Source organism: Varanus komodoensis, unplaced genomic scaffold, assembly GCF_004798865.1.
Source record: "Varanus komodoensis strain SLA01 unplaced genomic scaffold, ASM479886v1 scaffold14_1, whole genome shotgun sequence".
Lineage (NCBI taxonomy): Eukaryota > Metazoa > Chordata > Lepidosauria > Squamata > Varanidae > Varanus > Varanus komodoensis.
The window spans coordinates 15,298,943-15,312,966 of NW_025335438.1; the positions used below are offsets into that span (position 1 = coordinate 15,298,943).

General features: G+C 40.4%; 1 protein-coding gene across 1 annotated transcript in view; it reads left to right on the forward strand.

Annotated features, from left to right (window-relative positions):
• The first annotated feature begins 740 nt into the window (after window positions 1–740).
• The window catches only part of CA8 (carbonic anhydrase 8), a 48,659-nt gene continuing 35,375 nt past the window's right edge, over window positions 741–14,024 (forward strand). The window contains exons 1-3 of the mRNA XM_044424189.1: window positions 741–1,571; window positions 3,534–3,725; window positions 8,165–8,289. Coding sequence (XP_044280124.1) covers window positions 1,496–1,571; window positions 3,534–3,725; window positions 8,165–8,289 — 393 coding nt within the window. The 5' untranslated portion in view covers window positions 741–1,495. The remainder of the gene's footprint in view (window positions 1,572–3,533; window positions 3,726–8,164; window positions 8,290–14,024) is intronic.

Below are 14,024 nucleotides of genomic sequence, written 5' to 3' on the forward strand. Positions count from 1 at the left end.
TATATCTAGAAATGTAACAAAAAGTAGTAAAAATTAAACTAAAACCCAAACAACCTGGAGCTAAGCACAAAATAGTGACTCAGGAAAGTGGAAGCTGGTTGTTTCCAGATAAGGCTTGGATCATGAAATTATCGTGCTTCATTCGCAAAAAGTTTATGGGGTTTCCAGACATCATCATCTTCTACTTGTTGCTCTTCTGAGTTTCTCTACTGCTTCTCTCTTTTTCATTACTTCAGAAAAATTGTGGAATAAGAAAAAGCAGAATAGCGTTACAATGCCTTCTGATAGCATTAGGAGCTATTGTTAAAGCATTAAGAATCAGAAAACTTGATTTGCATTAAATCACACACCAACCTTCTGTCTACCCCCAACATAAATGGAAGGCACCAAGTTGGGAAAGGCTGCCCTGGGGCTTGAAAGATGTGCCTTTCTTTGATTAAAAGAATATGAGTGAGTTTCACCCAAGGAAAATTTTTGGGGATGCCAACAGGCACTCCAGAGGAGTAAGAGTAAACTCTTCCTGTTCTCCCATGTAAATGAAAAGCTTTACAATACACCTTCCACTGTTAATTTTAGATCTCATTTTGTTCGTTCTTCAAACTGGTGCATTCAGTAAGGGGACAGCAGGGACCATACTAGGTACCAAAAGGTTCTAGCGTACTGGCCCATGGGATAAAAAAAAATGCAAGAATTTCTTTATGCTAATTTACATGTACCTAGAACAAGTGTGTGTATGACCCTAGCTCCTAAGGACACTTCTAGTCATCAAAAGGGTTGTAAGGACAGGGGAGAGGAAAAATACTGGGGCAGAAAAATGGATGAGGGGTTGCAGCAGGAGTTGAAGAACATGTTGATAGAGAGCTAATCCAGAAGGATCATATACAACAGAGATCTTCAATGCCCCTGAATATTTATTTCAGCAAGTGCCCATGGACAGCAAAGTGGTATGTAGATGCTCTCCTGGACACCTGGGGCTCCAAGTGAAAGATTTAGGGCTTGAGCTTTAATTGCCTGCCTCTTAATACCATTTCTAAGGGACATTTCCTGCCACAAGGTCATCATAGCCTGGACACAGCTAGCCAAGCAAAGAGTGTGCTTAACATTTATCCCCTTTTTATAAGATCTGAAGGACTACAGATCCCGCTCGCGTCACTGGTTCCTGGAACTTCTGTCTTCTGCCCAAATAATTTGCCAGTCTTCAGTGCTCTTTTCTCCATTCCTTTCTCTCTGGGCAAACGCTCCCCCCGCCCACCGACTATTGATAACATCCCAGCTCAGCTTTTTATACAAAAACGCCTAAGTGGCAAGATCGCGCCAACTACCCAAGCCGCCTGGCTCTGGTATTGTTTGTCACGCAAGAGCTCCAGACGAGCGGTCCTGCGAAGTAAGGCTCCAGCTCACACGCGCGCACACGCCCATCCGAGGAGCGCAGACTTCCGCAAGCCAGTCTCCCGGAGAGAGCCGGAGCGAGCAGGGTGCAGAGGAGCGCCTGCCTATGGCTGACGGCTACATCGTGGAATCAGAGCGCTTTGCTGAGAAAGCAGAGACTGTGGAATGGGGCTATGAGGAAGGTAAGACGACTGGGGTGAGAGGGCGTGCGATGCTGGGGCGGGGGTGAAAGGGAACCGTTTTCACTGTGCGTGAGACCAAAAGCTCTGCTTCCATTTGCAAGTACACATTTACTCGTATCCATGCGTTTTGGTGGAGCTACCCAGGTATCAGGTGGCGTTTCAGCATATACACATTTCATATTTAGAAGCCAAATGCTTAGAAAAAAAAGTTAAAGAAGCTGAGTCACCTGAATCTAAAAGTGAGTGATTGATATTTAGGTCAACACTCACATGGACACAGCCTTTAAGCTAATGAAGGGTTTACGTAGTATGCTCCTCTCTTTCAAATACAAGAGATGCAATGGAAAGCAGTGGCGTTTTCACAAGTAAGTTCCACATTCCCTAGCTGTGTTTGGAACTCAAACACTGTAGCTCTGACAGCACTACTGAATGTACACAAAAAGATGGATTGCTTTTATTGCTTTTCACTGTTTAGTGAACACAGGCGCAACATATCAAAAGGCTTTTAAATCTCTTGATAATCCAAGCTGTACTGAATAATGTATACAGCTTGGTCTAAGCTTGGTTGAATCTAGATTTAATGAGACTTGCCAGTGAAATCAATGGCACATGAAAGTTAGTGTTGTATCCAATCCAGGGTGTTTAAGATAACAGCATTGCTGCAAAGAAGCACAAAGTCACAGTTGTTGGGGAAATTACATGTGCACAGTGAACTTGAGAAGACAGCAAAGAAAACAAACAAAATGCATTACAATTAAGGAGGAACAAATCCAATACGGAACAGTTGGATGGTACCTTTATTGGGGCCAACTTGTAATCTCATGAAGCAGTGTGCAAGCAATCAAGTATACCAGAGTTCTTTTTCTTCAGCCTGGATGTTGACCAGAAATGGAGTGAAGAAGATGGCATGTTATCTTAACTGATTGATTGGTTAATTAATAGTTTTAGGTGTTGCTAAATGTATCTAAAATATCTCTTGGCAATTTACAAAGAAAAATAAAAATATATTAAAATATTAACAAACAGGAGTAGCTATATAAAACATGTATAAAGTATTAAACACTTAGAACAACATAATTAACAAACAATTAGGAAAGGATAAAGGGAGGGATCTTTAACTGATGCTTCAAACACATTACAGTTAATAAGTTTAGATTGTACTAGGTGAAATCAAGACGTTAGGCATAAACATGATCTAATCCTTTTCTCAGTCCAAAGATTTAACTTAAAAGCTAGCTCACTGTTCCATGATGTTTCAGTTGGTTCTGATACAGACTAAGCAGTTTCTCTTACAGTGTAATCCTTTGCAACTCTCCTGGGAAGTACGTCCCCTAGAGTTCAAGGGGACTTACTCAAAGTTAAGTGTGTATAGGATTGCGCGCGTGCTCTCTCTCTCTCTCTGCACGCACATACACAATTCCAGAATCATGCCTTAGAAATGTATGACATGTTTCTGCTTCCAGAATGGAAGATCTTAAAAAAAGCAGTTCTTTGATCAAATATATTCCTTTCCCTAATGAAATCCCTGGCATGGACAACCTGACCCAAACTAGATGCGATGTTACATGTGCCTTTGCACCTGACATGCTTGTTTTCAGAAATGGCAGGTGCTAGATTACCTTTGTTGATGATTATTGGGATTGCAGCAGGGGAGGGGAGGGAAGGGGAGGGGAACTAAGCCCTTCTCTCTCAGGCTGAAGACCTAATAAATATTGCTGCTGCATTTTACATAGGGAGAAAAAAATCCCCATTGGTGCAACAATGCATTTCATATAGCTAGTTCTATGCCTGGGACATCTTAGAAGAGTGAGAGTGGTTTGAGAAAAGTTTTAAAGAGTTTTGAGAAACTTGTAGCATTGCAAGGAGGCAGACTAAATATCTTTTATGTCACTTCTAGCTCATGATTGTAAGATATATGGAACTATTCTAATATTTCATGTTAGTCTATTGAATTTTTTTCAGGAGTTGAGTGGGGACTAATCTTTCCTGATGCAAATGGAGAATACCAGTCTCCTATTAACTTGAATTCACGAGAAGCCAAATATGACCCCTTGCTGCTGGAAGTATCTTTATCACCCAACTATGCTGTGTCCCGTGATTGTGAGGTCATCAATGATGGGCACTCAGTTCAAATCCTCTTAAAGTCCAAATCAGGTTTGCTTTCCCATGGTTTACTGTTTGTTGTAGGATATTAGACCAGGAAACTTCTAACATAAAATGATGATGATGATGATGATGATGATGACCATCAACAACAGCAAAGTGTATTGCACAACAAAGTATATTACACAGGCTCAGTAAGTAACCTCACTCAGTAATCTTTACAAGTATCCTGTAAGGCTCCTACACCAAAACATAATGAACAAATGAATCTCCATATTACAAAGATGAGTAGTGAGGCTTATTGCCTTGCCTAAGGCTGTTTACTAAGGTCAGGGCCAAACCACGATTTGTGTGAGGAATTGCTTCGTTCAGAGTCCATACTTCTGGCTAGGCCACTGCATGGAAAGTCATTTCATTTTATTTTTAAAAAATGTTTTTCTACACAAGGGTGCTAACTGACTGCTAATCTGTTCTATCTACTTTTGGTTTCATCACAGAATTGAGATTTGAGCATTAAGAGTATATCCTTTTTGACTTTTCTGTTACCTAACCTCTATGTGGTGCTGTGATATAGTGGAATAATGTAAATGCCCAAAAGGAAATCATGCTTTCTTTCACTTTCCTAATTAAATGCGCCCAATCTATGGAATGCGCTCCCAAGAGAGGTCCGCCTGGCGCCATCGTTATTTGTTTTTCGGCACCAGGCGAAGACCTTTTTATTTAAACGTCATTTTAATTGTTAATATTATTTGCTTATTTTATCTGGCCAGGGCAACTTATTTTATATTGTTAATTTGTTTTATATTTTTAATGTATTATATTTTAATTTATGTTGTGAGCTGCCCCGAGGCTTCGGCAAATGGGGCGGCATAGAAATGTTTTAAATAAATAAATAAATGCTACATTTTCCCTGCACCCAAAAAACTTTCTGAAAGTGCTTTTTAGACACAGAAGCAAAACTGGTGACTCACATCATTGTCCAAAGAACCTGTAAACAACCATGAGTAGGCAAGGATGAGTGCATGACAATGCACTGTGTAGAGATACCCCAAGACACAATTCTTGGCTTGGTCATTTTGAGCATTCTTTGGGAGCTTTCTGAGGAAACTCAGAATGCAGATGCCTTTAGTATAAGTATGGTAAGATGAAAATGAACAGAATGTGGAGAAGGTCCCAGAAGCTTTCAGGATAGGAGTGGAGTGTAATGCTTATGTCTGATCCTTCCAGCATCATGAAGATGTGGATTTGCAGCCAATGTGTGACTGTTTTCTTCTGTTTTCAGTGTACTAACTAGGGGAATGTAATACTAGAATTGGCCTTTAACCAACAGAACAATAACAGAAACCAACTTGTAGAAATGGGAAATTTTCTGTTTCAGTTGCTCCCTCCATGGTCTCCTGCTTTCATGTGAACAACTGACTCCCAAAATAATATAGATCTGGTGTAATGTTTCTGTTTCTGTGCAAAGCAGAATTTGCAACTTGCAACTTGCTACCATATGATAAAGTAGGTCATCAACATTCAGATTTAACAATATGTAGAAAGCCTGGCATTTAACATTCTCTTGGCCACCTTTGAATGCTATGAAGCAGCTGGGGAACAACAAGGAAAAGTCTTATACTGAATATAGCCAGCTGATCACCAGGAAACATTAGTTAATGGATCTTGGACCAGAAATGTGCAACTGATTTGATGCATTTCTTAAGGCTACTGCAGACATTGTCTAGACAAAACAGGAAGAGTGAGTGTGACATATGGCTCCTCTTCCTATACACCTTGGTTTCATCCAAATTGTAACATTCAGAGAAAATTATGTTATGAGATTGCAGCTCGACTAAATGGTTTTTTAGCAATCCTACCCAAATCAGTGATTTCTTATTGCTAAGAGTGGGATATGCCAAACTTTATCCAACCAGTAGGACTGCTGGAGACCTGGGAGATCTGGGTTTTAGTCCCCACTAGGCCATAAAACACATTGGCTGACTTGGCTGACTTTGGACCAGTCATAGACTCTTTGGGGTGTCTCAACACTTCTCTTTTGTTTCCAGTTCTATCCATTTTTAGTAGTGATCCTGACCCTCCCTGGTATGTGGCTTGTGTGACTACCCTGCAGGGGTACATTACTTCAAGGGACAGTTCCTAACCCCTGGATGTTAGATTGATAGGTGAGCCACCCCGAGGCTTTGTTGCGATGAGGGCGGCATATAAATATTTTAAATAAATAAAATAAATAAAATGAAGGGTAAATTTCTATAACCAGGGGAGCAAACAACAACTTCTTGTTTACTAAAGACACCTGTTTGTGTAAACTAGAGACAGAAACTATCAAGCAGATATAGTGCTCAGAACTGTAAAGATCTGGGACTCAGACTCACAGGACAAAAGAAAACACACAAATTTGTTCAAATCTCTCTGCCTTCCTGCCTCTTGTTTGTCTATTTCTCTTCTATCTCCCCTGTATCTTTAAAGGACCCATCCCCTAAAGACACCCCTTGTGTAACAAAGCATGTCTGTAGAGGAGAGAGAAGGGTGTTCACTTTCACCCCCCTCCCCACCACACATACACTAAACAAAACTTTCACCCCCTCCCCCGCCACACATACACAAAACACAACTTCAGGCAGAAATATTCAAGGAAGGAGCTACAGAAGCAAACTATAATTTTTACTTGCGCTGTTTTCATTCATCTAGTCAGCTGCGTATCTTATTACAATCTGAGCTAGTTAGACCTAGGTCACTCTGGTGTTTTCATGCAGACACATGAAAGCACCTATTGTCCACTGGATTGTATTCTTGGCACACTCTGACCTTATCTGTAATATCCAAATATGTATGGTTGTGACATATATCTTACTGTCATTCACTTAGTGTTCTAGTTCTTATACAGAATACATAAAAAGAGCCATGCTGGATCTGACCAAAACCCTACTTAACTCAACATTCTGTTCTCAGAGTAACCAACCCGATGCTTCTAGGAAGCCTGCATGAGTGTAACCTTTCCTCTCATGTTCCTTAGCAACTGCCATACAAAAGCATACTGGAGCTCCATGACTGGATTCAGACAACATGATACCCATGCTTGAAGGGCTGAATATGGGTGGAGTGTGCTTGTCTGAAGCCACCATCACTAATATAATATAGTTTAACCATGAACAACCCATGAAGAAAACCTATAGTTTCTTGCTGCACTGTGAATTGGGGCTGTTTGGCGTAGTTTGTTATCTCAGCTGGATTCAGACAACAGAATAACCATATTTCAACAACTCATGGTTCAGTGACAAAATACACTGAACACATACTCAGCTCTTGAGTACGAGTTATGGTGTTGTCTGAACCATAATAGCCATGGCTAGACATATCCTTGAGTAGAAATTAGACACAGGCATATATTTTCTTCTTTCATACTGAATGATGTGTACCTTTGGATATCCTGGAACTTTGATCTGAAAAGTAGGAAGCGGAATGAAAACAAGCATATAGGGTATAATTCCTTTGTATTTTGATGCATAAAATCCAATATCCAAAAGGATATTGTTGCAGATGCAAGCATATCTACCTGAATGCTAACTTACCAATTTCTTGTTCATCTATTATAAATTAGAATAAACTTGTGTAATGTTAGTCTTTGTGGGCACAGTTCAGCTAAGTATGGGTGAAATTCCATCTCCTGGCCATAGGCAATGCATGATTTAAAAAAACAAACAAACACAGCAAGGAATAGCATATCAGCTTTATTAATGCATCCCACTCTCCGTGTACCATGCAAGTTACTTGTGTTCAAAGCATGAATAACATGCAAGCCTGAGGTTCTACTGAATCCCATAAGATTTTTCTGCATACAGATGCTGTCTAGACTGAATGGGATCTGCATAATGTAAGAAATTCCCCAAATAGTAGAAAAACGGTAGATACATACCCAGTATCCCTAGAAGCACTGTTAAGATCCAACAGCCTAGTGGCTGCGACACAAAGGAGTATATTGTATGGCATTGATATGCTTCTCCCTTGTGCCACTACTGTTCTGCATTTACAAAGTATGGCAGGTGCCATCTGAGAAAATTACTTTTTCTTGACTATAGAGGATATGTGTGTATCTTCATGTCTGGCTTCCTCACAACAAATAAGCTTTATAGACATGCAGTAGTCCAACAGGTAATAAAAATGCAAACCTAGTGAATGGCTATGTAAACATCCACATCTAGTCATGAGACACACAGAATAACACATCTCTTTCATTATGGAAAGCTGTTCTAGCTCATAAAAATAAGATACCATCTGTGGAACATGTTATGCACTGTGGAATGAAGTTTGCTGCCACTGAGCAAAAGAACCAAGCTTATTAACTCCCCCCCCCCCGCCACACACACATACCTTAGTGTGTCACCTTCATACTAAGAGCAACAATTTTCCTACTGTTTGTTGAAAAAGACTTCAGAAAATTGCTGGCTATGAATGTCACCTGCTATAATTTGTGTTGTGTTCTTTTACAGTGTTAGTTGGAGGGCCATTACCTCGAGGGCATGAATTTGAACTGCATGATGTTCGGTTCCACTGGGGCAGAGAAAATCAGCGTGGCTCTGAACACACTGTGAATTTTAAAGCTTTTCCCATGGAGGTAAGAATGGTTTCACCTTATGTAGCCTTTGCATTTATACTTAAAATATTAAACTATTGGCTAAAAACCTGTTAGTTCCATTTTAACCCAGCAGCTTATTGATTTATAGTAACATTTAAAGGCTGTCATGGGAAGTATGCATTGGGAATTTTGAATTTACTTGTATCGTATAGTGCCTCTGGTGCAAATTCTATTACGTGATGAATTGGTCATAAAGTTAAACCATAGTATTATTGACTTTGGCATTAATAACATTCTAACAAGGTCTTCTATGTTAGCATTTCCTGTGTCACCTTGACTAATACCAGGAACTAACAGGCAATGACATACTTGGCTCGCTCTTTTATGATGAATAAGTGGGAACCAAGTGAAAATCATTGGTGGATTTTTCAGTATTTAAAAAGAAGATAATGCATGGTACTGATGGACTTCCAGATTTGTTTTTGCTTTTGTGGTGAAATACAACTGCTGAACACAGGCCATCATGCTAAATTTGAGCCATTACAACTGCACTCTTCCACAGATGATGCTGTTTGGTAGTATTTAAATATTTTCTCATGCTATGCAGTTAATCTTTTATACTGCAAAAGCCCTTTCAGTGCATATTTTGTTTGGCTTTAAATATTTTCATGCTATTTATCTTAATCTCTTTAGAAGCTTGAAAACAAATTTCCTTTCCATTTTAAGTCTTGGTGGGATTTGTTATTCAGCACTGAGCTGTTGTGATAAAGTCTTGCCTTCAGCAATGTGCCAAAAGTATTTTGGATCCACTTCAGTCACACAAAATTACCTCTGCTCCATCACTGGAAGGAACCACCAAAAGGCTGAAAATCTGCACAAAACCTTGAAGCTTTTGAAAATTAAAAAAAAAAATGCCAATTTTTTTTTCTTTTAAGAACCATAGGACGCTCTCTTTTATATGGTCCTCCTTGAAACATAAGAAGCTGGAGTTTGTTCTCAAAATGCAAAAGTGTCAACTCATGAACTCTCTACACTGGTAAACATTCATATTGGAATCAAGAAAGTTAGTTTTACTCAGATTTTAGTTTTTGCATGTGCAGCAACCTGACAACACAAGGCAGATAAGGAATCCAGTTTGGTATCTTTGCCTTTTTCCGTAAAAAACAGCCACTATGGTTTAAAAAGATCAATTTGTGTCTATGTCATATCTAGTTTGACTTAAGGTACGGAAAGAGTTGCTGCTGTTCAACTAGATCCAATCCATATTCTCTTGGAAATAAATTCCCAATCAGCTGAGTTGGACCATCTCCTTCATAGGTACACACCAAGTTGCAGGTATAGGGTCCAACTACAAGTTATATCTGCAAATGCCCAACTCTGATTTTAGTTTTGTTTTTTAAATAGAAAACAGCTTTTTTTGGTGGGGGAGATTTGAAGCAAAGAAGGTCAGGTAAAGGAGCCATCCCCCTTCCCGCAACTACACCTTCTAAAATCCACTCTTCTGCACAGTTGGGTGGTCAAGGCTCAGGAGTCCTACCTTCAAGGAGAGGTACGAGTGGGCATCTGTTGGGTGCCCCCACTGCAGCAGGGGCCCAGTGACAAGATCTTCCTGGACTTGCATATTCACTTCTCCATGGCAACCTGCTTGTTCGCCTGCCTCTTGCTCTGACCCAGACAGCAGTGACAGTGAGAAGGAGGAGAAGCAGATGCCAATGCTTGCTTGCCCACTGGCTCTCTCCTCTAGAACAAGAAACTGAGAAGACAATGGACTCACTGAGCGAGAGAGTGCATTGCATCTGGATATCTTGCCCCAAGCCCTTGAAAACATGGAGCTGTTACTATCTATCTTCTGCCACTGATCCTTCTTCCTAGATGAGGCTAATGCTCTTTTAAGTACTGGTACTTCTTGTTGGCCCTCCCCTATGTTAAATGTTGCTGCTGCTTCTTCTTCTTCCCTTTCTTGTGCTCTTTTTCTTTTTGGAGGGGTAGTGGAGGACATGCTCATGGGTGTCTGAAAAGCCATGGTTGATGCTACTGTGTAGGCAAATTTGCTAGCAATTTCATTTCTGTGGAGAGAAAGAAAAATATGCACATGGATGTGAGATAGTTGAGGTGTTTCATCCTCCCTGTGCACCCAATAATATTTATGATGAAACACAGTCCTAAAATGCTTGTATGTATATGAACTATAGTGGGACAATTATGTTTTCACCCATACTCAGGAGGAAGGACATGTTTTTATTGCTCTCCTCCTAGGGTTTACTATCAATACACTCAGTGCACACAAAACAGTGTACCCACTAATTTAATAACTTGTAAGGCAGTCCTCAAATCTTTTTGTCTCCATGCCTCATCACCCTGTCTCACCTAATATAAAAAGCAAACATAACACTAGGTTAATTACCAGATATTATGTTGAAAAAGTCTTTGCTAATACAGTATATCACAGAAGTGAGTACACCCCCTCACATTTTGTAAATATTTTATTATATCTTTTCATGTGACGACCCTGGAGAAATGACACTTTGCTACAAGGTAAAGTAGTGAGTATACAGCTTGTATAACAGTGTAAATTTGCTGTCCCCTCAAAATAACTCAACACACAGCCATTAATGTCTAAACCACTGGCTACAAAAGTGAGTACACCCCTAAGTGAAACTGTCCAAATTGGGCCCAAAGTGTCAATATTTTGTGTGGCCACCATTATTTTCCAGCACTGCCTTAACCCTCTTGGGCATGGAGTTCACCAGAGCTTCTCAGGTTGCCACTGGAGTCCTCTTCCACTCCTCCATGACGACATCATGGAGCTGGTGGATGTTAGAGAACTTGCGCTCCTCCACATTCCGTTTCAGGATGCCCCACAGATGCTCAATAGGGTTTCGGTCTGGAGACATGCTTGGCCAGTCCATCACCTTTACCCTCAGCTTCTTTAACAAGGCAGTGGTCGTCTTGGAGGTGTGTATGGGGTCGTTATCATGTTGGAATACTGCCCTGCGGCCCAGTCTCCGAAGGGAGGGGATCATGCTCTGCTTCAGTATGTCACAGTACATGTTGGCATTCATGGTTCCCTCAATGAACTGAAGCTCCCCAGTGCCGGCAGCACTCATGCAGCCCCAGACCATGACATTCCCACCACCATGCTTGACTGTAGGCGAGACACACTTGTCTTTGTACTCCTCACCTGTTGTCGCCACACTCGCTTGACACCATCTGAACCAAATAAGTGTATCTTGGTCTCATCAGACCACAGGACATGGTTCCACTAATCCATGTCCTTAGTCTACTTGTCTTCAGCAAACTGTTTGTGGCTTTCTTGTGCATCATCTTTAGAAGAGGCTTCCTTCTGGGACGACAGCCCTGCAGACCAATTTGATGCAGTGTGCGGCATATGGTCAGCACTGACAGGCTGACCCACCACCCCTTCAACCTCTGCAGCAATGCTGGCAGCACTCATACATCTGTTTCCCAAAGCCAACCTCTGGATATGACGCTGAGCACGTGCATTCAACTTCTTTGGTCGACCATGGCGAGGCCTGTTCTGAGTGGAACCTGTCCTGTTAAACTGCTGTATGGTCTTGGCCACCGTGTTGCAGCTCAGTTTCAGGGTCTTGGCAATCTTTTTACAGCCTAGGCCATGTTTATGTAGAGCAACAATGCTTTTTTTCAGATCCTCAGAGAGTTCTTTGCCATGAGGTGCCATGTTGAACTTCCAGTGACCAGTATGAGAGAGAGCGATAACACCAAATTTAACACACCTGCTCCCCATTCACACCTGAGACCTTGTAACACGAATGAGTCACATGACACCGGGGAGGGAAAACGGCTAATAATGCCCAATTTGGACAGTTTAACTTAGGGGTGCACTCACTTTTGTTGCCAGCGGTTTAGACATTAATGGCTGTGTGTTGAGTTATTTTGAGGGGACAGCAAATTTACACTGTTATACAAGCTGTATACTCACTACTTTACGTTGTAGCAAAATGTTATTTCTCCAGGGTCGTCACATGAAAAGATATAATAAAATATTTACAAAATGTGAGGGGGTGTACTCACTTCTGTGATATACTGTAGCTGGGTCAACAATAAATTAGTACAGCATAATTGTAAAAATACATTTTTAACTATTTAACTAAGGAGTCTCAGTGGGTGACAAAAATGGAGAGGGTTTTCTTTGTGGTGGCCCCTCATCTATGGAACAACCTCCTTATTGCAGCCTGCCTGGCACCAAACTTGTAATATTTTCAGTACTAGGTTAAGATGGCCTAGTACTGATTGTATTTCACTGTCTTGTTTATGGAATGTTGTAAACTGTCCAGAGAGCTTTGGCCACAGGGTAGTATAGCAACAAACAAACAAACACACACACACTTAAAAACCACTTTCCCCTTATAAATCTGGAATATAGATAAAAGAATGAAGTAAAATGAATAAAATTTCAAGGAGCAGGCTAACCAGGTGCTGGTACTGAAAAATACTTAATTAAATCAGAACAGCTTTACAATGGCAAATATGATTTAGCTGCAGAATTGTGTTCAATATATATTTAAATCCTTTGAAGTCAATGGAGTAAATGGGCCTTTAAAGCAATACATATAGGAAAAGTTATCATGTGTGTTGCATATTTACCTTGCTTTTTAATTATGTTTGTGGCAGATTTCTTCAGAATGCATACATACACAGATAGATAGCTGTATATATATGTAAAATATGATTTTTAAAAAGATTTTTTCCAAAACTTGGTAATGCACAGTGGTATCACATTCTATGTCATTTTGTTATTTTTCAGTTTTTATGGAAGTAAGCAACATCCTGTATCTTTGAATAACACAATGCAGTTTATTTTGAGTGTACATCTGGTAATCTTGTACTCAAGGTTAGGACATTTTGGTTCATGGTTTAGCAGATTAGCCAACTAGAGGTTTTCCAGTGTGACCTCTGAAATTGACACACTTGAAATATATTACTGTGCTGTCTTGATTATTATCTCTACACATGTGATTTAAAAGACAGATTCCATAAAGACTTCACAAATCCATCTATTTATCTATCTGTATCCATAGTTGATTTTTTAAAAAATGTTGACTTTGGAGAACCAATTTAAGTTACTTTTAAAATTAAAACTAATTATAATTCTCAGTGACAGTATTGTAATTTTAGGGAAGGACTATAGCTCAGTAGTGCTATATCAACAAAGGTTATAGTTCTAACTAGACATGTAAAAGGGTGTACTTCACAGGGGCTATCCTGGGGTGAAAAGTGGGCATGGCTCCAGTCAGAAGAGGCAGGTACAACATGATAGCTGGGTAAGTCTGTGTGACGTCTTCATGTATCAAACCAAGGACTATTTAGTAGGAAGAGAGGCAGTGTTATATGCTGGCTCTCTCCCCCTACTGTGGAGGAGGACCACTTCTTCATGGGGTCCTTTTCTAGCAGGGGCCACACCTGGGGGTGCGAACAGACTTTGTTTCACTCAGACAGGGCAGGCAGAATGTGTCCAATGCTGAAAGCCACATAGGTTGGCTTGCAGCTAAAGGGCTGTTCTCACCCTTGTGAAGCGAAGTCTATTTGCTAGTTCCAATAATTTGCTGGTTCCTTTGGATGTTTTAATCCTAGTGGAAGTTTTCCTCACAGTGAAAGTTTTCCACCTTGAGGTAAATAACATAAATGTGGTGGCATTTGTGTCAGAACTGTGATATGGAAAAAGTGGTAAACCCCAGTCACAGACTGCACCCCCCAATCTACTTGTCTGCTGTGTATTATTTTAAAACTCTTGC